Consider the following 23847-nt stretch of genomic DNA (forward strand, 5'->3'; position numbering starts at 1 on the left):
GCTATCAGGGAGACAATTTGGTTTAGTGAGTGGTTGAGAATTACATTAAGATTTAATCAATACCCCCTCACATTCCTTACCAACCTCCCCCCCCCCACAAAAAAAAGAGAAAGAGAGAGACAAATGTCAGTCACACTACAAGGAGACATTCTACATTCATACTAAGTACATTATCACACTGGAGGAGAAAGATGTACTCATGGTTCTAATAAAATTTGTTGTCATGAGAGGTATCAAACTTTACTCAAAAACATTTTATTACAGAGATTAAAGTATACATACACACCTCTCCAGTGTAAATCAGAACCACAACACTACCAATTCTTTTCCCATACCCTCCCTGCCACCTCCCCAGCGCAAAATCAAATGTTATCTCCCTTCAAGAGAATTTTTTACATAAGATAACAGGCAAGTTCAGAGTAACCATCACATACACGTTCCTGAAATGTTAACTAGTACAAAATTATTTTTATGCTCAAGAAGAGCTCTATCAAATTTAGATAGAAACCTAGCAGGAGTCTGAATAAAGTCTTACCAATTCTCTTAATTAAAATGACACCTCAGTCACAAGCAGTGATGGTGCTGAGTTTCTGCTTCCAAACTCAGCAGTACAAGCTTCCGGTGACTCATATTACCCACCTTAATTATGAGGTAAGTATTACGATTCCTTCCCTCTTCTTCTCTGGCTCAGATGTAAATCTGAATTTTCTCCTATTCCATTTCCATTGCTATTCTAACCTACCCAGGACCATTCTTTTTATGGCACTCATCTTAGAGTTGCTTAAGCAACACAATGAAGAGAGGTAGATATTCTCCTCCCATTGAGCATGCGTTGGAGAAATATGACCCGGGACAATAGATGGCTTTGCAGCACAAAAGGAGCCCCTTCACTTTCCATTCCAACAGGTTGCTGGTGCCCATAGGCATGAAACTGAATCATGTGCTGTCGAGGAACTGGTGTGTAGAGAGGGAAGAAATCCTAGCAAGGACAGGATGGCACTCTTTTTTAATTGGCTGGCTTTTAACAGAATAAGGAGGAGGCAGGTGAAATTGGAACATGATTACAAGAAGCTGTGTAATAACAAATAGAATGTTTTTGGGAAGGTAAGAGCTATGCTGCATCTAAAATCATGAAGGCATCTCCAGTCTAAATTCTTCTCACAAAGATGATTTCCCCTTTCCAAAGATCCAATAGGAATTAATTCAAGGTTAAATCCAAGATTAATATATGCCTAAATACTCCAACACATTCTATTTACTCTACATCAACGTTTTCTAAATCTATAACACTGAAACACAGAAGGGATTAGAAAAATCACAGCTGCATTTTATACAAGGTGGTGACAAATGTAACTGCAGAGAATCTGACAGTGCTTTTGTCCTCCAAGCAAATAAAATTCATTTTTCTCCATATTGGAAATGTTGCAGAGGATACATCCTGTCACTCATAGGGGGCTAAATCCAATCATTAGTCCCAATTAGTTTTGAATTAAGAAGTCCTGCTCTGCTTGGGACAAATTACTGCAATAGTCCATAGCTATGTGTTTTAAGTTTCACAAAGATGACCAAGCAGTTATGTGCAAACTCACTGACAAAAAGAGTTTTAGGCAGCATTGTCAACCCTTATTTACATAGGGCTGATAATACAAAGACCCATCTAAACAAAAGACTTCATCTAAAGGAGGGATAAGCTCTAGCACCAACTCTGAATTTCTTACATATTATTCTAAGTATATACTAACAAACCTGCAACACTGCTTATGCTATAGCAGCATTTGTGTAGATCAGGCATGGGCAAGCTTTGGTTCTCCAGGTGTTTTAGACTTCAATTCCCACAATTCCTAACAGCTGATAAACTGGCTGGGATTTCTGAGAGTTGAAGTCCAAAACACCTGGAGGTCTAAAGTTTACCCATGCCTGGTCTAAATCATAAACGCTCAAGTTTAGCACATTTTTTTTCAAACAAATACTCAACCTCTATTTTGCAATTGTCCAACTAGGATTCCCATGTTCTATGGGATGCATGGAGGAGGTTAAGGACACATGTGTGCTCTTCAGGATTTGGATGTCCTGCCTTGATTTAAATCTAAAGTTTGTTATATGGATAACATGACTAACAAGCACATATTACTGCCTTTGCCAGCAGTTCTTGATTACAGTACTTAAATATAAAGGAGTTTTTCGTGTTGAGACCTCAACATTTTCATTTTACGGTAAAGTCCAGCTGAATCTAAATTTACTGAATATTTAAGACTTATGAACTCAAAACTAGATCCATCTACCTACTTAGCAATATTATTTGCACTATGTTAACTGAATAGTCTTCCATGCCAGACATTCCAGTGTATTTAGACATGCTCTGAAAAAGTGAGTTGGTATGTTGGCATTTTCATTTATATTACTAAGTAGTTTACTGACTCATTTATTACAGAATACCCTGAGATATTGGGAAAGCTGTGAACTCTATTGTGCATCAGAAGCAGGTGAAAGAGCGGGGATTAGTAAACAGAAGCAAGGACTGGGTTAAATTACACTACTGAAGAATCCAGCCTTTGTATCCCAGGAACTTCATCATCTTTTTCCAGTTTAGAAGGCAAACAGCCACTCAATGCAGTTGCATAAATAGCATCAATTCATCCCACATTAAACTACTTTCTTGGCACAATTTATTTTTCCTGACCCAAACAAAAAAGAAAAGCCATTAGCAAATCATTTACAATATTCTATCCTAAGTAGTCCATTTAACAGCCCTATAAAAACATCTTAGAGTCTTAAAAAATGTTCAGGTTATAGATATTAAAACTGCAGTCACCCTTCCAGGAGTTTCAGTTTTCCTTGAAAAAGGTTTCATGTCCTTCTCTATTCATGACACATTCAAACACTTTGCTGAAGGCAACTATTTGCTATATTGGAAAGTGCCACATACGCTTTAGTTTTTTAAGAAAAATCATGTTATATATTTCAAGACACTAACCAAGCCCTTTGCAGTTATTATTTTTTATTTTTGATTGTTAAGACAAAGGGCAGTCAAGTGGCCTAGCAAAGTTCCAAGTTGGTTGTAGATGTTCAAGTTTAGGCCACTTCTTAGAAAATTTCAGCATTTCCTTGCGGCATTAGTAATCCCATAATATAGAGGCTATCTCACTCACTAAAAGTAGGGAATCATGCGAAAAAATAAAATTGAATCTCAAATTTCATAGCATCTTTCCAAAACAGAAAGTATATAAATTTACTTCTTCAGGATGCATGACTATTTTATGCAGATAGTTGTTTAATGGAAAGATAGAATGATTAGTTAATAAGAGTACTGCAGATTTAATTTCACATCTTGGCTATAGACTGACAAAGAAGTAGTCACCAAATATAGCAACTAGATCTTGTCCAAAGCCAGGGATTAGCTAATGCCCCTCCCCAAATCTTCCCCAAACCCACCCCCTCCCATAGCCCTCTCCACAGTCTCCCAACAAGACAATACTGTTGGCAAATCAAGACATCAATAGAAACAAAAATGTGACATGTGCCAATGCATCAGGTTAACGATCCCACTAAATGACACAGTTCTCCACAACAGCATTTCTGCTTTGGAGCCAATTGTACCTTTGCCACTGAGCAATAACATTTACCATTCTGAGCATGCTTTGTGGTACATTTACAAGTGCTTCAATGCTAGAGACAAAGGAGGAGAATGGACACCTGATGTCTTCCCCTGGGACTTCTTTTCAGGAACACAGTGTGACTGCCTCTCAGTGCAGTGACACTCAAAGGTACACCCAACGCTTTAGCACAAATTAAAATATCCAGTTCAGTATGGTGTAAGGCATGTGGACAAGAAGAGATATCAGCAGTATACAACAGGAAGAAAAAGAATTCCACACCAGAAGAAAGCACTGGTGCTTGATGCTCCAGTTCATCTGTTTTAAGCTCATTTTGAATCCCTGATTCCTATATAGAGAGGCTGGAATTCAACTATTTTCTGAGGCCCTATGCCATTAGTGAAGGGTAACCAATTCCTTGTGCTTCTGTCCATTTTCAGTGATGGCATACTTGCTGAAACTGTAGAAAGAACGAAGCAACAGGATGTCTTGAAAGGTGATTGTTGCTTGGCCTCCTCCAAGTGTCACAGTACTAAATTTGGATCAAGGAGTGGGGTACAGGGAATCAAACTGGCCCAGCCACTAGCACTGTCACAAAAAAACCTTTAAAAAACAAGGCAAAGAAGATTACAAAGCTCTTCTTTATAGAAGCAGCTTAAATTTTAAAATAAATCCTCCAAAATCAAAGTGTTAGGTTTCTCCATCTAAAAAAAGATTACACACATGCGCTGAGAAAGTGGCCACCACACAGATCTCAACAGCAGCTTACTGTACAAAATCTAAGACTTAAAAGATCTGATCTCACATTTGTAGCCTTCTCAAACTGAAAAGATAAAAGTCTGGCTATGGCTGGAACAACACACAGAGGAACATTTCATAAGAGAAGGCAGAAGTGAAGCTAGCAGCCTTGCTCTTCAAGCTGTCAAAATGTTGTTAAACAGGGAAGGGACACTTCATGCACAAGTTGTGGGTTACAAAATACATATCCAAGTAAAAGCAAGAAAACCCCACTTTGCACTAGAATGCAACACTCAAACATTGCTCTGCCAAAGGCTGCTGGACATGTCTTGTTTGACAGAGGATGCATGTGAAAGTGGCGAGAAAGGGGGGGGGGGGGAATCCAGGTTTCAGTCTACTTTCCCACATCTATTTCTCTTATATGAATATCTTCAATCATCTGATGTCAGACAGTGCACTCTCTTTTGAGAATGATGTGGTCACAACAGGAGTGCCATTGTTAGCCAAATAGCCTTGCCTCAAGGTTTCAAAATATGAGGCCTGCACAGGTTTGTGGTACTGCAGAACCTTTATGGCATCATCTATCTTAAACCATTCCCTTTTTCTTCCTGTAGGTAAACAGAAAGGAGGAAAATTAGCAATGCAGCAAAATAACCAGAGAATTACAATCTTTTCTATAGAGAATTTCAACTGACAAACTGCATGCGTTTCACAAATGCAATATGCTGGTAAAACATCAAACAGCAATAGCTGCCATGTAATGATACCCAAAATGAAAATCCACCCTTTAAAAAGGTAAATCTCTACTAGACTAATACTCTCAAGATTTCAAAAAAACTAGTCATATTCAATAATTTTCACAGAGAGCAATTAGACAGGAAATAACACATTTTATAAGGAAGGCCCTCGGATAAATAATATGCAACAAGTCAATGGTAGAGAAAGAAAGGATTGGTGTAAAACGTGTATAGAGCATTCCAGGAAGCCTGTAGGTTTGACTTTAAGCTGGATTTGTGTGTAAGTTGGAATAGGTAGATTTTTTAAGTGTATCTCTAGTCAAGGAGAAAATCAGCAAACAAGTAAGAATGGGATGAAAGGAGGAAATGCCTAAATGTAAACCAGAAATTCTATGATGAGAGTACCACTATAACAATTATGAAATTGTTTTTCAAATACACACAAAACATGAAACAACTAAGGCCTTTAAAAATCCCCATCCTCCAAAAAATGTGGACATGTTCAAGTTAAAGATTCTGACTTTCACTTGCACATTTCTTAAAGCAATAGAAGATACTAGGTATCATGCACCTATTAGATCTCAGTCTCAATTCTTTCCACTGCGAACTAGTAAGAACACTAAAGATGAGGAGAGACTAATGACCTCATCACACATAGTAAAATCAATGTATTGTCGAAGGCTTTCATGGCCGGAATCACTGGGTTGTTGAAGGTTTTTCGGGCTGTATGTTCTTCTAGAACATGGTCATACAGCCTGAAAAACAACCCAGTAAAATAAGTGTTTCTACACATTTAAGAAATGGCAATCCCTGGTGCCCTTCACATGACGCAAGCTTCAACTATGGGAGTGGGGTATTCTGTCGATTCTAAAGTGTTGGTTTTTCCTACTATTCCTAAGCCAGTTAGCAATAGACTTATTTTTAAATTCTCCGCATAGAGATGGGCAAATATTGCCAATTTCCCCATGTGATGTTAATCCCTGTTGCCTGCTTTTGTTGCCCGCTTGTACATAAAACCATGATGCAGTGTGTGAGAGAAGCCAAAATGCCCATTTCCCCAGATCACCATTGCAGAGCTTGGGGGAAAAGGTTAATTTAAAACCACTTCGCACTATCACATATACTAAAGCTCTAAGAAAGATTAGGGTTAATTTAAAACCACTTCCGAAGACCTGGGGTGATTTTTTAAAAGATAAATATTCAAAATCCTGGAGGGACAATGGGAGGAAATCTCAGTGCAAATGACCCCAGGGAGACTGCCGCCTTAAGGCAGGTGCTTCTGTTTCAGTGGAAAGGTCTTGATTACAAACAACCCCATGGAAAGTGCTGCCTTAAGAAATGTACTTAACTCTGTTTCAATGGAAGGGTCTTGAGTGCAAACGACCCCAGGGAAAGTGAAGTCCCATGGCTGGATCTACACTGCTGTAGATCCCAGGATCTGATCCCAGATTATCTGCTTTGGACTAGATTATATGAGTCTACACTGCTATACATTCTGGGATAAGCAAATAATCTGGGATCAGATCCTGAGATATAGGGCAGTGTGGAAGGAACCTAGGATCTGCTAATTTAATTCTGGCTTTCCCTACCTGCTTTAAGACAGATGATGATGATGATGATTATTATTATTATTATTATGTTTATTATGTTTATTTATACCCAGCTGTTTCTCTTCACAAGGAGACTCAAAGTTGCTCACATTAAAAGCATTTCAATACAATTTGAAACATACAAACATTAAAATAGAATTAAACATCAATGGTACTTAAAAATTCACAGCTGAAATCTATAAAAACATATTCAAAGCTAAAAACCACAGCACACCCCCTGACTTGATTTTTTAAAAAAACTTCTATTTAAAAGCCTGCATTAATACAAAGGTTTTAGCCTGCCGACGGAAGGGCAACAGGAAGAGGGCCATTCTGGCTTCCCTGGGCAGGGGTTCCAGAGTCAAGGAGCCTGCTCTTTTGTTCTCACCAACCAAGCTTGAGATGAAGATAAAACCAGGAGAAGGGTCTCTCCTGAAGATCTCAGGGCCTGGGCAGGTTCATATAAGGAGATGAGATCAGCCAAATAGCCTGGACCTGAGCTGTCTAGGGCTTTAAAAAGTCATAACCAGCACTTTGAATTGTGCCCAGAAACAAACTGGCAGCCACTGGAGCTACTGCAACACAGGGGTGTCCGCTCCCTGTAGCCAGCCCCAGTTAGCAACCTAGCTACAGCTCTTTGAGCCAGCTGAAGTTTCCAAACACTCTTCAAAGGCAGCCCCATGTAGACTGTGTTACAGTAATCCAGACGGGATGTTACTAAGGCATTTACCATTGTGGCCATATCCGGCTTCTCAAGAATCGGTGCAGTTGGCGCACAAGTTTTAACTATGCAAAGGCCCTCAATAAAGCAACTAGAATTGGCTTGATTGTTGGACTAGAATAGCAGAAGACCAGGATATGAATCCTCATTCTGCCACAAAAAAACTTGTGGGTGACCCTGGGCAAATCACATTCTCTCAGCTGCTGAGGAAGGCAATGGCAAGCCTCCTCTGATTAAATCTTGCCAAGAAAAGTCTGTATCATTATTGCTACAAGTTAAAATTGACTGAAATACACATCACAACAAACTTCCCACATGGATTACTATAATATGGCATAATCTGAAGTTGTTCTTACACAACATTTTTAAGCTGTGGCTTCTGCCAAATGTGGTGGTCAATAATAGCTGTGGTACACCTCCAGAGAAATTATACCACACCAATCTTCTAAGAACTGTATTGGCTGCTTACTCTGAGTTCAACAGAAGGCACTGGTGCTTAAAACCATAAATGGCTTGAGAGTGAGGCTGCCCATTTTTAAAATATTCAGGGAACACATTTCTCAAATAACAAGTATATAACAAAAACAGATGAAAACTTTCTGTGTTGTGGCACTCCACTATGAAAATGTGCCAATAGTCTAACAATTTTTCAACTCACACAAGAGAATTAAAGAGTATGATTTTAAACTGGCGGAATTTAAAGCAATTTAAATGTAAATTTTTGAATGTTTATAATTGTTTTTAACTCTTGTTTAATTATGATTGTTTGATTTGATGTTCGGCATCTAATGGTTGCCTATTGTAAAGCCACCCTGAGTCCTCCCTCGGGTGTGAGGACGAGGAAAATAATAAATAAATAAATAAAAATTGAAGATTGTCATAAACAGACAAAATATTACTCTTTGCTTAAAAAAACCCAAAATAAATACAACCTCTGTTTTGTATTCATTTTAAATTAAAATGAATGTAAAAACCTGTAAAAACCATTGGTGTAAATCTAAAGCCAAAATAGAGAAGAGGATTCAGATGTTACTGTCCTACGAAGAATCAACACCACAGGTGATGTATATGTCTTACCAATATTCACAGAGTCCTCCCAATCTTCTAATACTTCTGTGACAATGAGTACGTAAACATATGTCCTGTGTTTCCTCTCTGGATTCTGAAAGGAGAAAAAGATTAAGATGCAAAACCCTAATGCCTGCAAAACACACACACACACTAAAATGAGTGAAGTCTTCTTAAAAATCTTTCCTGAAATAAATGCCTTGACAAAATTGACTGACAGAATAGGACTTACACTTGAACAATTTATTGATGATCAGTTTCCTGTCCATGCTTTAAAAGTGCTCAAACTTTAATCCTGTAATTTATATATCGTAATTATAAACATTTTTTTTGTTTCTGACAATTTCTACTTACCTCAAAAATTCCTACTAATCTTCCTAATGTCCCTTTCACTCCAGCCTATGAAAAGTTCAGAGAAAGAAAAATATCTAATTAGAATTCTTACTTACAGCTCAACTATTTATTTTAATATAATCCACGATACATATGATGTGGGAGATCTATGATCAAAACCTCTCAACACCTTTTTCAAAGCCGAAGAAAGAACTTGGGGGGGGGGGGGTTGCAATAGAAACCTGGTTTGCAATAGCAACATTTTATAATTAAAATAACACCCTCCCTCGCAGCTGCTTTAAGCCATGCCAGCAAAAATACAATCACCTGAATCATTACAGTATTCTCTAGTTTAAGGGAACTAATCACTTCTTGGGGGGGGGGGGGGTTGAATATCAAATATAAAAAATCTGGGGGGAGGCTTGGACACCCGCTAATCCACTGTCACTGCTCTAACACGTGTTGGCTGCTTTTAGGTCTTAAAGAGAAAGACACTGAGACCCAAACACAAATCTCCCATGTCATATGTAGCTTGGCCTTTTGACTAACAGGTTTATAAATAAAGGGGGGGGGGGGGGGGGAGAATACTGCAAGTGTCAATTCATGTAAAATAATATGAGTAAAGGGATTGACATTAACTCAGCATATTCGTAAATGAATATGTTAAGCGTTTCTGCCACTTGATACCTTAATTTTAAAACAGAACAGATTTTATCAGTAAAGTCAAGACCTTATGGAAAAAAAAGATAAAACAATCTCATAGATCAGTGTCACATTCCAGCATTAAAACACTTTCAATCTTCATACCCAAGTTATTTTGGCTATTTTATTTTTTAAAATAAATTCCAAATGGAATACACACATGATAATCCACATGGAAATCATCTGTTGAGAAAATCATCCTCAGCAAGCCTTGTTAAAATGAATGCAAACTGTGCAAATCATATTAGGGCACCTTTGTAGGTTCAATTTATTTTAGCACAACTTGCACAAATAGATCTACTAGTGAATTGCATGCCATGTTTCAGATCTGCTTCTCTTAAAATCACTGAAAATCCAATAGTGAGAGAGCTGCCCCACTGATTAGCTGTATTTTGTTGTAAGTGATGAATCTCCATATAGAATGAACACAATAAATACTGAATAATAATAAAAAAGCAAGCATACTATGTGTACATTTGTTTCTACAGCCAAATCGGGGGAGTTTTCTACTCAGATGCATCTTATTAAATTGTTTGTTACTTAAAAATAACTAGCCCAGTTTGCAATCAGGCCAAGTTCAACATATTGTTGTTACTACATAAAGAACACAATTATGTGAAATCAGGGTATCTCCCACATATCTCCCACGTCAAGGTGTCTAGTCCATATAGGTCTGAGGTTTACTGGGGACCAGTGGAAGCAGAACTTTTTGAAGTGCTGCTTCCCAGGTGATGTCATGTATGTTCCAGCTTTGCTTCTGTCGCATACTTCAGGCATTTTTCACAATAAGACTGAAATATACCTCTCCAGAAAGAAATATGCATCAAGGAGTAAAATGTTATCATATTTTATCTGATGTGTTATTAAACCTACTTTCAATTTCTCCCTAACTATTCTAAAAAGTCTTGCAATTCTTATATACTGTAGTAAAAAGAGAATCATAACATCAGCAATATGTCATCTGAATGAATTCTTTCTAAGAGGTTAGGGGCTTGTTATAGTATAGAATATAGCTGGATAATATTAGTTATAAGGCCTATATATAAACCTGGCAAACACTGTTCCCAATCTAGTAGTTTGCTGTGTCTCCTTGTTGGGCTGAGAGAAAAGCTATATGTAAGACTTAAGTGTTATGACTTAATATTCTCAAACAACATTCCCTCTCATTTACAGCCAACTCAGGTCACAGAGAAAGTGTTAAACCCTGTCTCCCGCTGAGCAAAGAAGAATCCAAAGCTGGATTGATACCTTGCCCTCTTGGACATGCCAACTTGTAAGTGAGCTTAATATACAAGATTGCTACACAGGGTCTTCACTGATTGCTACTAACCATAGAATACACAAAACTGAGGTTCATGTCACTTTCTTCGTATACTGTCTGTATTATGCCAAAATAATTAAAGCATTCCAGCCACATCCATAAGCTGGGTTACTAGTAAGTGACAATACTTCTATAAACAAATGCAACTGTTCCTAATATTTGTAATAGTTCAGTTCAAACATCTAACCAGTCAATTTTGAATGTCATGCACATTTTTTCCCCAAAATTACTAGCCTCAACAAAAAGTATAAGTTTCTTTTCTATGAAGCTCTTTGCAATTTTGCCCGGAGAACACTCCTAGTATTGCCGAAGATCCTGCAGCAAAAGACATACTTGTTTCACACAACTACATCTGATGATACTACCCCACCCACAAAGCCTCTTGTAAACCTGCCATCCACCACAATATGGCCATTTCTGGGCTGCTAAAGCAGAAAAATCAGCAGCAACACATGCAGTGATGATTTTTTTTTTTTGGCTGTATGCATGCTACAGGTACATGCAGGGACCTCCACAGGTCCTGGAAACAACCTTGCAGATTATATTCTTGCCACCTGTTCCTATAAAGGAAATTAATTTAATATGTTGTTGATGATTGCCCCCTCCGTTGCCCTCTAACAACTCTAAAATGGCTGTGCTGGAGGACTGTATAGCTTACAAGGCGGGTAGAAGAGGACTGGTCATTGTGTTTGGAAGAGAATGCTAACCTGTGAAATGGCCAAAAACTGGGTTACGATAATGTAAGATAAATTTACACCATTGTAGACCACTAATAGGATATCAACCATTGTTTGAATAATCATGAATCTCGACAAGATCAACAAAGGGCTGAACTAGATGTTACACATACATATTGCATTTTTCAGAGAGTTACTGTATTTATTGCAACAAAATCAACAAAAAGTTTTGTAATGGCATGGGTTTTTTTCTAGATTATACTCCATCAGATCTATGAAATGTTAAGTGTGTAAATATAATGAATTAATTTATTGATCAATTAAAACATTTATATCCTGTTGTGTGTCACAAGATCTCGTTGTGGTATATCAATTAAATCACATTTCAACCATTTAAAGCCATTTAAACATTAAAATAGCAGGAATAATTTATAAACAAATTGGTATTTTAAATTTAGAAATGTTTAAACATTTTCCCAAGATGCACAGCCTGAAAATAACAACTGAACAATGAGAAGAAAGTAATACATAGCACTGGCAGCTAACACAAATGTATTTTGGAAACTTACCTCTTCACAAACTTCCCGTACAGCAGCCACACTGGGCTCTTCTTCAGGCTCCATACCACCTCCTGGAACAATCCATCTATCTGGATGACGACTACTGCTCACTAACAATACCTACCAATAAAAACATAGTTTATGATTATAGTGTATACATTTCATTATATAACTGGTACAATCTCATAATATAAACTTGCCGATAATGATAGGTTGGCTAATTTCCAAAATCTGTTGGCCTAAGCAGGAGCTGGTTTCAAAATATGGACCACTTCTACACTTGCCAAATGAAAATAAATGAGCTCCAGAAATGCCAGACAATCCTGGAAAGTGATGCAAGCTTGACAAGAACATTCCAAGCAGGAGAGAAATATCTCCTATTTCATAGGACTCAAAATATAACTGCAATGAAATTCAAACATACTCTTTTGTTACTGAGTTCTGACTGGATAATGACATATCTCAGCTAATAAAGCCTCGGGCAAAGATGCTCTGTTAATAGAATTGATTCAGTATTCTTATTCCGTATGAGTAGGTCTATATAAGAATGTAATATGAGTAGGTCTATATAAGAATGTAAAAAAGCAAAACAAAATCTTCCATACTCTTCATACCTCAAAATTTATGAGCGCTAAACCAGAATTTCATATATTGTTCAAACCAGGCCATTTTGCAAAAAGCCATTACACCCTAAAGATGCTTTTTAATACTATACTTCACATTTTTTTCTCTAGCTGCCTTTATTTCAGAAGCACAACTTCGATATTATTTATTCTCCCAGAGAAAAAGAGGGGGGGGGGGACAAAGAAAGAAGAGGAGAGAGATGTCTTACTGAAAAGCTTGTAATCTGTATCCTCCAGTGAATTGCTGGTTCTGCAAATGGACTCTCCTTTCTGACATTTGGTAAACTTTTTACTACCAACAGTTACTTACACCAATGCAATAAAGCATCCTTCACCTCTGAAGAAAATGATCAGACCACAGAATTCTGAACTGAAAGCTGAAAGGATAGAGGCCTATCATTTAGGTTATTGTTTGCAAATTAGAACTGGAATCTGAATTGGTACCTTTCAAATCAAAGTGAGTAGAAAGGAAGTATGTGTGCTGTTTAGTTTAAAAGTACATCAACACAAAAAGGGGTCCCACCATATGCCTTTGCTCATGAGTACTTGACACGGAATCTCAAATTTAACTATCTGCTTTATGTGCAGGTTTATGTATTAAAAAGTTCATTTTCAAATATCATAAAACCAACAAACAAGGTTCTCATTTAAATATCAGTCTTTTGGAAAAGTGATTATCTACTGTCCAAAAAAATGGAGATCTAAATTATAATCTTTACCTAATTATAAAATGCTGTTTGTTATGACACTTGAAAATGAACAACTATAAATAGAAAAAGGATTTAACTTTAAGCAATGTAAAGCAGAGCTCTACACCTTAAATCCTTCTGAACCACTATCTCCAAATGTCTACCTTGCTAAATATAGCTGACTTGGGAATGTGAACACTGTTCAGGTGAGAAGGGGGCACATTAGCTACCCTTTTGCTAAAACTCATAGGGTTTGAGCTAGACTAAGCTGAGGTACCACCGCTTCTAACTGGAAGTATGCTCCACTAAATTTGTTTACATCTAATCTAGTCTGAATACACTCCACACACTCCAGCACCAGGCAGATGCTTTCCCTTTACTTTAACGATTACATTTAACAAAAAAGAAGAAAGTAAAACCTAGCAAAGTAACACATCCTAAAAGTTATTTTTAATATATCCAGTCTTAATAATAAAAGACCAGGTTAAAGAGTGAGAATGATTTGAAAACAATTACAACACAGACTATTCTGAACTAATTCTTCAAAATGCGTGGAATATCCAAAGCTCAAACAGGCTTGGAAAATCCTTCGTACTAATCACCTGAATTTGGCATTGAGAAATCTGAATTATTTTCAAGCCTGAGCAGAAGAACAAAATAAAACGTAAATGTTTTTAACACAGAATCTTACTTTCTATTTATTACTTTGCGAAGTGTGAAGAATATATTTCTCATATTATTTCTAAATCATTTTCTGACAAATTGCACTAAATGCAATTTCAAACTAAATTAAGAACACAACATTCTTAATACAGACATGCCTATGTCAACAAAGCCTTTAAAAAAGAAATTTCTTTTCACAGTAGTTTTATGCACACCCAGTTGCCTTCCCATTTTGAAGTTAGGAACTTTAAGTGACATGTTCAAAATATTTTCATTTACTCGTGGGTTTATCTGACCTGGTTGTCTCATTTTACATATTCATATTGTTAGTTTAAGATATAAAAAATTGTTGAATCGTGTTGAACTTTGTTCTGGTCCAGGAATGTATAGTCTTTCCATGCTATCTCTGCCTTTAGTACCACATTTTCTATTAAACAAGTAACACCTAGGAACACATGTACTTCATTACCTGAGGTATACTTGTACCAGACTGAGAACAATAAACAAAACCAGAGTACTGTATCAAATAATTTAAAATCACTGTATTGCATTACTTAGCTATCATGTATAGTCTCATGTTCTATGTTCTGACACTTAAAATACATTAAATGAAATATTTCCACATTAAGCCTTTGTACAATATCTCTAAACTGAACAAGGCATGTGGCCATACAAGTTCCCAACCATTGTTCCTGTTAACCTAGACTTTAATGGTGGCAGAGCATATAGAAGGGCACGGACTATGAATATTTGTTTTCTCTAATAGCAGCATTTAGGTGGGCATTCTAGTCAAATAACTGAGATGACTTTTCATCAATTTTGCTGAAAAGGTAAGAGGCAACATCACATGCTCCTCTCTAGCAAAATAAAACACTTGATACATTGGTTGACATCACATAAAAATAATTTCATTATTAAAAACTTTAACAAGTGGGATCTTTCTCGGTTTGTAATTTCAAGTGCTGTAACTATCTTCTTCTCAGTGAGTAAGGCATTATGTAAATTTGTGAAAAAATATCCCAGAACAAGACCAAACCTGATATTAGGATACTCCTATGTCAGGCTGACATCTATATGATATTACTATGTGACAATGTGCAACTTAATGTTATGCATTCCCACAAGAATTCAACAAAATATGAGTCTTCCATAAAAGTCATGGCTTACACATTAAAAAGCTGACCAGCTCTTTTCCTCAGACAACTCTGCAAAACGAATCTTAAAAACCTTGGTCACTTCGTATTCATTTGTAAATTCAACAATACTTAACAAAAAAACACTTCTTCCAGCATTGCTAATCTAAAAAGCCCTTCAAAAGAGTTCAACCATTTCCAAGTGACATGATGAAGGCTTGACATCAAATGTTGTGTTGTTCATTCGTTCAGTCGTCTCCGACTCTTCGTGACCTCGTGGACCAGCCCACGCCAGAGCTCCCTGTCGGCCGTCACCACCCCCAGCTCCTTCAAGGTCAGTCCAGTCACTTCAAGGATGCCATCCATCCATCTTGCCCTAGGTCGGCCCCTCTTCCTTTTGCCTTCCACTTTCCCCAGCATAATTGTTTTCTCTAGGCTTTGCTGTCTCCTCATGATGTGGCCAAAGTACTTCAACTTTGTCTCTAGTATCCTTCCTTCCAGTGAGCAGACGGGTTTTATTTCCTGGAGGATGGACTGGTTGGATCTTCTCGCAGTCCAAGGCACTCTCAGCACTTTCCTCCAGCACCACAGCTCAAAAGCATCGATCTTCCTTCGCTCAGCCTTCCCTATGGTCCAGCTCTCACATCCGTAGGTTACTACAGGGAATACCATGGCTTTGACTAGGCGGATCTTTGTTGCCAGTCTGATGTCTCTACTCTTTACTATTTTATCGAGACTGGACATTGCTCTCCTCCCAAGAAGTAAGCGTCTTCTGATTTCCTGGCTACAGTCTGCATCTGCAGTAATCTTTGCACCTAGAAATACAAAGTCTGTCACGGCCTCCACATTTTCTCCCTCTATTTTCCAGTTGTCAATCATTCTTGTTGCCATAATCTTGGTTTTTTTGACGTTCAGCTGCAACCCGGCTTTTGCGCTTTCTTCTTTCACCTTGATTAGAAGGCTCCTCAGCTCCTCCTCGCTTTCGGCCATCAGAGTGGTGTCATCTGCATATCTGAGGTTGTTAATGTTTCTTCCAGCAATTTTCACCCCAGCTTTGCATTCATCAAGCCCCGCACATCGCATGATGTGTTCTGCATACAAGTTAAAAAGGTTGGGTGAGAGTATGCAGCCTTGCCGTACGCCTTTCCCAATCTTGAACCAGTCTGTTGTTCCGTGGTCAGTTCTTACTGTTGCGACTTGGTCCTTGTACAGATTCCTCAGGAGAGAGACAAGGTGGCTTGGTATGCCCATCCCACCAAGAACTTGCCACAATTTATTATGATCCACACAGTCAAAGGCTTTAGAATAGTCAATGAAGCAGAAGTAGATGTTTTTCTGAAACTCCCTGCCTTTCTCCATTATCCAGCGGATATTGGCATCTGGTCTCTCGTTCCTCTGCCTTTTCTAAACCCAGCTTGAACGTCTGGCAACTCTCGCTCCATGTATTGCTGGAGTCTTCCTTGCAGGATCTTGAGCATTACCTTACTGGCATGAGAAATAAGGGCCACTGTACGGAAGTTGGAGCAGTCTTTCGCATTTCCCTTTTTTGGTATGGGGATGTAAGTTGATTTTTTCCAGTCTGATGGCCATTCTTGTGTTTTCCATATTTGCTGGCATATGGCATGCATCACCTTGACAGCATCATCTTTTAAGATTTTAAACAGTTCAGCTGGGATCCCGTCGTCTCCTGCTGCCTTGTTGTTAGCAATGCTTCTTAAGGCCCATTCAACCTCACTCCTCAGGATGTCTGGTTCTAATTCATTCACCACACCGTCAAAGCTGTCCTCGATATTGTTATCCTTCCTATACAGATCTTCTGTATAATCTCGCCACCTTCTCTTGATCTCTTCAGCTTCTGTTAGGTCCCTGCCATCTTTGTTTCTTATCATACCAATTTTTGCCTGAAATTTACCTCCAATGTTTCTAATTTTCTGGAAGAGGTCTCTTGTCCTTCCTATTCTGTTGTCTTCTTCCACTTCCATGCATTGCTTGTTTAAAAATAGTTCCTTGTCTCTTCTGGCTAACCTCTGGAATTGCGCATTTAACTGGGCATATCTCCCCTTATCCCTGTTTCCTTTTGCTTTCCTCCTTTCTTGGGCTACTTCCAGTGTCTCAGCAGACAACCATTTTGCCTTCTTGGTTTTCTTTTTCTTTGGGACGTACTTTGTTGCCGCCTCCTGAACAATGTCGCGGACTTCTGTCCATAGTTCTTCTGGGACTCTGTTTACTAAATCTAGCCCTTCAAATCTGTTCTTCACTTCCACTGTATATTCGCTAGGAATGTTAGTGAGATCATATCTAACTGGTCTGTGTATTTTCCCTGATCTCTTTAGTTTTATTCTAAATTGAGCAATAAGAAGTTCGTGATCTGAGCTACAGTCAGCCCCAGGTCTTGTTTTCACCGACTGGATGGATGTCCGCCACCTTTGGCTGCAAAGGATGTAGTCAATCTGATTTCGGTGCTGACCATCTGGTGAAGTCCATGTATAAAGCCGTCTTTTAGGTTGTTGGAAGAGAGTGTTTGTTATACACAGCGAGTTTTCCTGGCAAAATTCTATCAGCCTGCGTCCCGCTTCATTTTGTTCTCCCAGACCATGCTTGCCTGTGATCCCAGTTGTCATTTGACTTCCCACCTTGGCATTCCAGTCTCCTGTAATGAAAATAATGTCTCTTTTTGGTGTATTATCCAGTAGGTCCTGCAGATCCTCATAGAACTGATCTACTTCTGCTTCTTCAGCAGCTGTGGTTGGGGCATATATTTGGATCACTGTAATGTTGAAAGGCTTTCCTTGCACTCGAATTGAGATCATTCTGTCATTTTTTGGGTTGTATCCAAGCACTGACATCAAATGAGTGGTATTAAAAGAAACAAAAGAACTAACTCTTCACACTAATTTCTTCTCAGGACCAGTATTGTTAACAGAGTAAATGAGCAGCACTGAAGAATGTTTAATTGTTGTGCTGCAGTTCCGGCTGTACTTTGGAGCTAAATGGGAATGCCACCCTAAGTGTGAAAGCTATACTAATCTGGAACAACTTACTATTACATGAATAATTCACAGTAAGATAAGGGAAAGCAAATGGTTAAGACTGTGCAGTTCATATCCTACATTAATTCTGGGGGAGGGCCTTACTTCTGGCTTCAATGGGAGAGTTCAAGACTTGGCTGTTTGGTTGTGCAGATGTTTTTATATTGTGAAATGCTATTTTAAATTGTAAGTCGCTCGGAGCACCTTGGTGGAGAGCAACTAATTAAGAAATAAAGTGAAGTGAAGTGAAGTTCTTACTGCACAAATGAAAGCCACCATCCCAGAACACAGCAAAGAAGGGATGGTAAAACCACTCTGCACCCGTTCAGCACAATGCTTCACTGATAACTACAGATATCTAACAGATAGCTCTTCTATGGGATGATCCCAATTCTATAACATAGACAGTCTTGGGAAAACCTCATGCAATCCAAGTTAGTTTCACATAAATTCTGTGATTACAAAGAAGCTTTGAGGTAAAATTTACAAATATGTCACTTCTTATATCATAATGTGCAAACCAAAAATTAAAATACTGGTGTTAGTAAACCAATAAATAGACCATTATTTGGCAGAGGGAATCTCATATTTTTGTTTTGCAAGTTTTGATTTGGCCATCACAAACAACAGCCGTCTAAATCTCTGCTTTTAAAAATGACATCCATGTTTCCACTTAAACAATAGTTTACTAAATCGTGATGAAATTACAGGCATCCACAAATATTTTAAAGGCTCTCAAGAAGGTGGGGGATGAAAAGGAGAAAGACTTTCTCCCTTTCCAGAGTCTAGTCCAATACCCAAAGCAAATATCTTCTTCCTGATTTACCCCCTAAGAGCACTTGTAGTGTCTCCTCCTCCTTATTATAGGGTAACCATACATATCCAACAGTGATTAATACTGGCAGAAAGAATAAAATGCAGCAGTCTAGTTTTTTACATTTGATAGAGGATCCGCTGTTCACAAAAATATATGATAAAACAAATGGAGAGAGAAAAAGTACAAAAAGGGAGATTGCTTAGAATTATAGGCATAGTTTATATGAGAGGAGGTTTGTAAGAACACACCCCTATAACACCAAACTACATACATTTGGGCTGATCTAATGACCTTTCATTTCTTCCACAGAGATAAATCAAGCAGCTTTGGAAGGTAACACATTTATTTATTTTCCTGTTCTGTATGTAAATTAGCTTAAATAGTAAGTCATTTACATATCTTCCCAGCTGAATTGCCTTGTTTTAAGTTACCCATTAACAAAACTACTAGTACCACTTCTTCCCCCCACTCTCCCATTCTGCTTCTTCACAATTTACATGCATCAGGAATACTCAATTAGCTTCTGTAGTAAACTGCAACCATTCTTCCTGCAGTGCTCGCTAGCCCACACTAACAATGGCTTGAACACTAAATGTTCCAGGTTAACATGCATTTGAGATCTTTTGGACATTGGATTTCCTGTTTCCTGTTTCTGATCAATTAGGGAAAACAACTATTTCACAGAATAATAGGGTTGAAAGAGACCACAAAGGCCATTTAATCCAACTCTGTCATACAGAAAGACACAATCAAGGCACTCCCAACAGATGGCCATCCAGCCTGTTTAAAAAGCTCCAGAGAAGAAGACTCCAGTGCAATCTAGGCAGTGGCTGTAAGCCGTTTCATTTATAAGCACTCTCTTCTTTAAATATCTTTAAAGGCACATAAAGAACAGGTATTTAAGGCAGGAGAAATATAGAAATCAGAGGTTTGTGCTTGAAACACCCACCCCTTTCCTACTGCCCATCCTGCATTCTGTGGCTTATTTCTGAGCAGGGATACACAGAACTGAGCTGTACTTGGCATGTATAAAATCTGTTGAAAAGTCTACTTTATGAATATGCATGCATAGAAAGAAGATATGCTTTTGTCAACCTGGGGTCCCCAGATGTTTTTGGCCTACAACTCCCAGAAATCCCAGCCAGTTTACCAGCTGTTAGGATTTCTGGGAGTTGAAGGCCAAAAACATCTGAGGACCCCAGGCTGAGAACCACTGCTTTACATGATGCTTGGTAAGAAAATGTTCAACTTTGTAAGAAATGCAATCGCTTAAGTGTGGACATGTACATATGTTGGAGGTTATACGTATATTTGCATACCTCATATGCAATGTCTAGGGCTTAACATATTGTCTATCCATCCAAGAATTTAAGCCAGTCAAACTATTACATCACTTTCAAAACATTTTACAAAGATCTCAGAGATCCTTGTGAATTCTTTAAGGACAGGCTGCTTACTTGTAATTGGTGTTCTTCAAAAATAATAATAACCACAACCACAACAACAACAACAACAATGTAACTTAATTTTATACTCCGTATCCATCTCCCTGAAGGGACTCGGGGAGGCTTACAAAGGAACAAGCCCGAAAAAACACAGATTAAAACATAGCACAATAAAATAAAATCAAAAATAAAAATATTGAAATAAAATGAACACATCACAATAATGCAACATAACATCATCAAAGAAATCAAATGGTCACCTGTACCATCCGTTGGCACCATCATATGGTCACCTGTGGTCATCAGGAGAAACACATGTCAGCAGTGAAAACACTCAGTTTTCCCAAAGATTTCAAGGATGATCTGAACAGGTGCAGATCCATGAAGGTGAAGCATCGAGACCACAAAAACTTTGAAAAATCTGGAGTTCTTAGCCAACACTGTAATATCTAACATATATCAGTATTTATGGTAAAATTCACTACAACACCACATCTATTACAAGAAACATATATGGTATAGAATCTTTTATTGCTATTTTACCAGCCGAAACACAACTGCACTTGCTCCATGGCCCTTTCTAAATATATTAGCAGCCCAAATTCATTGGATGGAAGGAAATGTTATTTTTCAGAGGAGAGCAGTTCCTAGGAGACATCTACTGTGCTCGTCTGATTACATTCTAAGGAAACCTTCTGGAACAAGAAGCTTCCCTCATTTTGTTGGCCAGGAAAGAATGAAAGTCTATTATACACCTGTATTAGCCAAAAAGAAATGAAAATGTGATAGGCTTAAATGCTTTAGGACAGAGCTGTCTAACACCACTCTACATTCTAATCAATCAAGCCTAGATACACAAGAAAAATCTTCCAGTGGCTCCTCATGGGAGTATCAAAGAGCAGTTAAGAAAGGCCAAAAGGTACAAGAAAGATTTATCAGGTATGATTTTTCTCAGAGGCAGCCACTCAGCAATGAAAGGATGAGAAAACTCTTTTAAGCAGGTATTCAGAAAAAGTCAAAGCAATAGTCTAATCAGTAAAACATTAGATACCACTGATTTCAAATAGCGTGAGATAACTATATGTTTAAACACATTCATTTAACTTATTATTTAAATAGCACAGCTCATGCCTGAAAGGGCTGTGCTAAACTTCAATGTTCCACTGAACAAAACTTCCGGCATAGAGTCTCCACATATTCTAAGAAAGGGAGACAGACTTTCAACTTTACATACAAATGTATTGGATTTCTCAACTCACTGTAAGGACACAACCAGGAATTGGAGCCTAATGCTCACTTCACTCCCATGACCTGTCAGCAAAGTGATCAAATGGCAGTGAGAATGAAGGAGGGAGAGGAACCTCTAGAATAACTCAATAGTAAATGATATAAGTACAGGAAAAATGGGAGAACTAGTAGTTCTGAGGTCATTAACTGCATTTGTGAAATAGGAAATAAAGGATACTTCAAAAGTAGAAAGAATAATCTGTGGAATATTGCAGGGAAATGAGCTGGTGAAAACACCTCAAAAGTATTTTTTGCCTAATAAAATCCTATAAAATTCATGGGATCAATATAAATTGACATGCAACTTGAAGGCATATGCACACATGCCCACCTTCCTAATAGTATTTCTTAAAAGAGTGAGAAAGAATCTGGAATCCAATTTATTCAAGAAGCTTTCCATTCAAAAGTTTACACATGACCGACTTTACCACTGCTGTTTCCTTTTCACTAAATTCAATGCCAAGTCTAAATTGCTGCTACTCTGGAAAGCAACTAAAAACTGTTAAGAACAACAGCAAAAGAAAAAAGCAAGGACGATGATATAGTGTGCTTACCTCCCTAGGGTGCTTCATTGTACACAATCACAGAGAGAACAAAGGTGTTTTCCTTAATTTTTGAAAAGCAATCAACTTGCAGCATGATGTTCCATCTGAATGAAGAAAAGTATTTGCAGATAGATCGGTTGTTCCCTTGTTTCCAAAAGCCATGGATAACATATAATTCTTTGGGAAAGCACCAAGTCCCACCTCATGATTTCAAGGTTCTTAACATCTGACAGAACATCTTAGGCAGGCTACTCGTTTTACAGAACTTTTCCAACCCTTTACATGTTGAGAGCTAAGATGTGAAATATTTCTCTAACACCAACATTTTTTCGGTTTTTGTCCCTGAGACACATACATCTAGATCAAGAGGAAGGGAAATAGCTCAGACCAGTAAAAATGTAAACAGACCCTAAAATTTGTAAACTTATTTACAAACAATTATCCTGGTTTGTGAGATTATGGTTTATCCTCAATGAAAGATTTCCAATGTTACATCATTACCCCTTGAGTTTTCACTGTTCCTTTTTCAAAAAAGCACCATTTGTAATGAGTGACAGTAAGCCATATTAATGACAACACAGAACACAATCTTCCAAAATTATTTTGTCATCAAAACTGAAAAGCTGACTGAAAAAGTGAAAGCATCACTTATCACTTTTCGAAACACTCTTGATGATCCACTGGGAAACAATAAGAACATATACAGAAAAGCCCATGACAGAGTTGCCTTTGAGTAACCATAAGTCAGAAACAGTTGAAAGCAAACAACAACTAATCTTTTTTATTTTTCATTTTTTTTAAATGCAGTTTAAAAATATCACGGCACAATAGTGGAAAAAATCAATAAGAAATAGAAAAACACAAAATAATGTGAAGAGTGATGTTAGGATGGGGTAGAGATGCTTAACCATTAGCAGGAGAGCTACGTCAACCCTGGAAATCATTATACTTTCAAAAATTTCTACAGACATAAATCTACCATAAAGTACCACTGAAACCAAATCCATCACAAATCATAATACCCCAGGGCATGAAGAGAAATAGCGTTTAGCATTCACCCCAAGAGGACTTGGGACTGGCCCCATTAACTACAAAGGCACTCCTCTAATTTGGAAGTCTCTGCAAGAAGCAAACCATTTGCAATCTTCCTCCAGCATCCACCTCAATTATATTATTTTGTATGAATAGACAGTAGACCTGTACAAACAGCAATTCAGAAGATGACTACAAATTTTGATTTTGAGATTTTTTTAAAATAGGGAAGAAACACTAATATATTCATGAGGTAATGCAGCTATGCTGCATTTACTCAAAAAGAGATCAGAATTCTTCTGTTCTGTTACTGCATGATGACAATAGTGCATGATCAAGGAAGGACATTTTTAAGAACAGGATGATGATAACTATGAGTCTGAGTGAGGGGAAAACTGTTAAACATTATAAATCAAGTGTCTAGCACGCTGTTCTGGCAATGACTGAAAAATAATTTTTAAACAAAGCATACTTCTTGCGTTCAACACATGTCCACAACAGAATAATTCCAAGACCAAAGGCAGGGGTTGGAAAACTCCACAGAA

The 23847-nt window shown here is 37.8% G+C and overlaps 1 protein-coding gene across 1 annotated transcript in view; it reads right to left on the bottom strand.

Annotated features, from left to right (window-relative positions):
* Positions 1 to 239: 239 nt before the first annotated feature.
* The window catches only part of NUDT3 (nudix hydrolase 3), a 36506-nt gene continuing 12898 nt past the window's right edge, over positions 240 to 23847 (bottom strand). The window contains exons 2-5 of the mRNA XM_060773117.2: positions 12049 to 12159; positions 8801 to 8845; positions 8456 to 8540; positions 240 to 4939 (exon numbers count right to left, since the gene is read on the bottom strand). Of these exons, the coding sequence (XP_060629100.1) occupies positions 4767 to 4939; positions 8456 to 8540; positions 8801 to 8845; positions 12049 to 12159 (414 nt within the window). The 3' untranslated portion in view covers positions 240 to 4766. The remainder of the gene's footprint in view (positions 4940 to 8455; positions 8541 to 8800; positions 8846 to 12048; positions 12160 to 23847) is intronic.

This window comes from Anolis sagrei, chromosome 4, assembly GCF_037176765.1.
Source record: "Anolis sagrei isolate rAnoSag1 chromosome 4, rAnoSag1.mat, whole genome shotgun sequence".
Taxonomy (NCBI): domain Eukaryota; kingdom Metazoa; phylum Chordata; class Lepidosauria; order Squamata; family Dactyloidae; genus Anolis; species Anolis sagrei.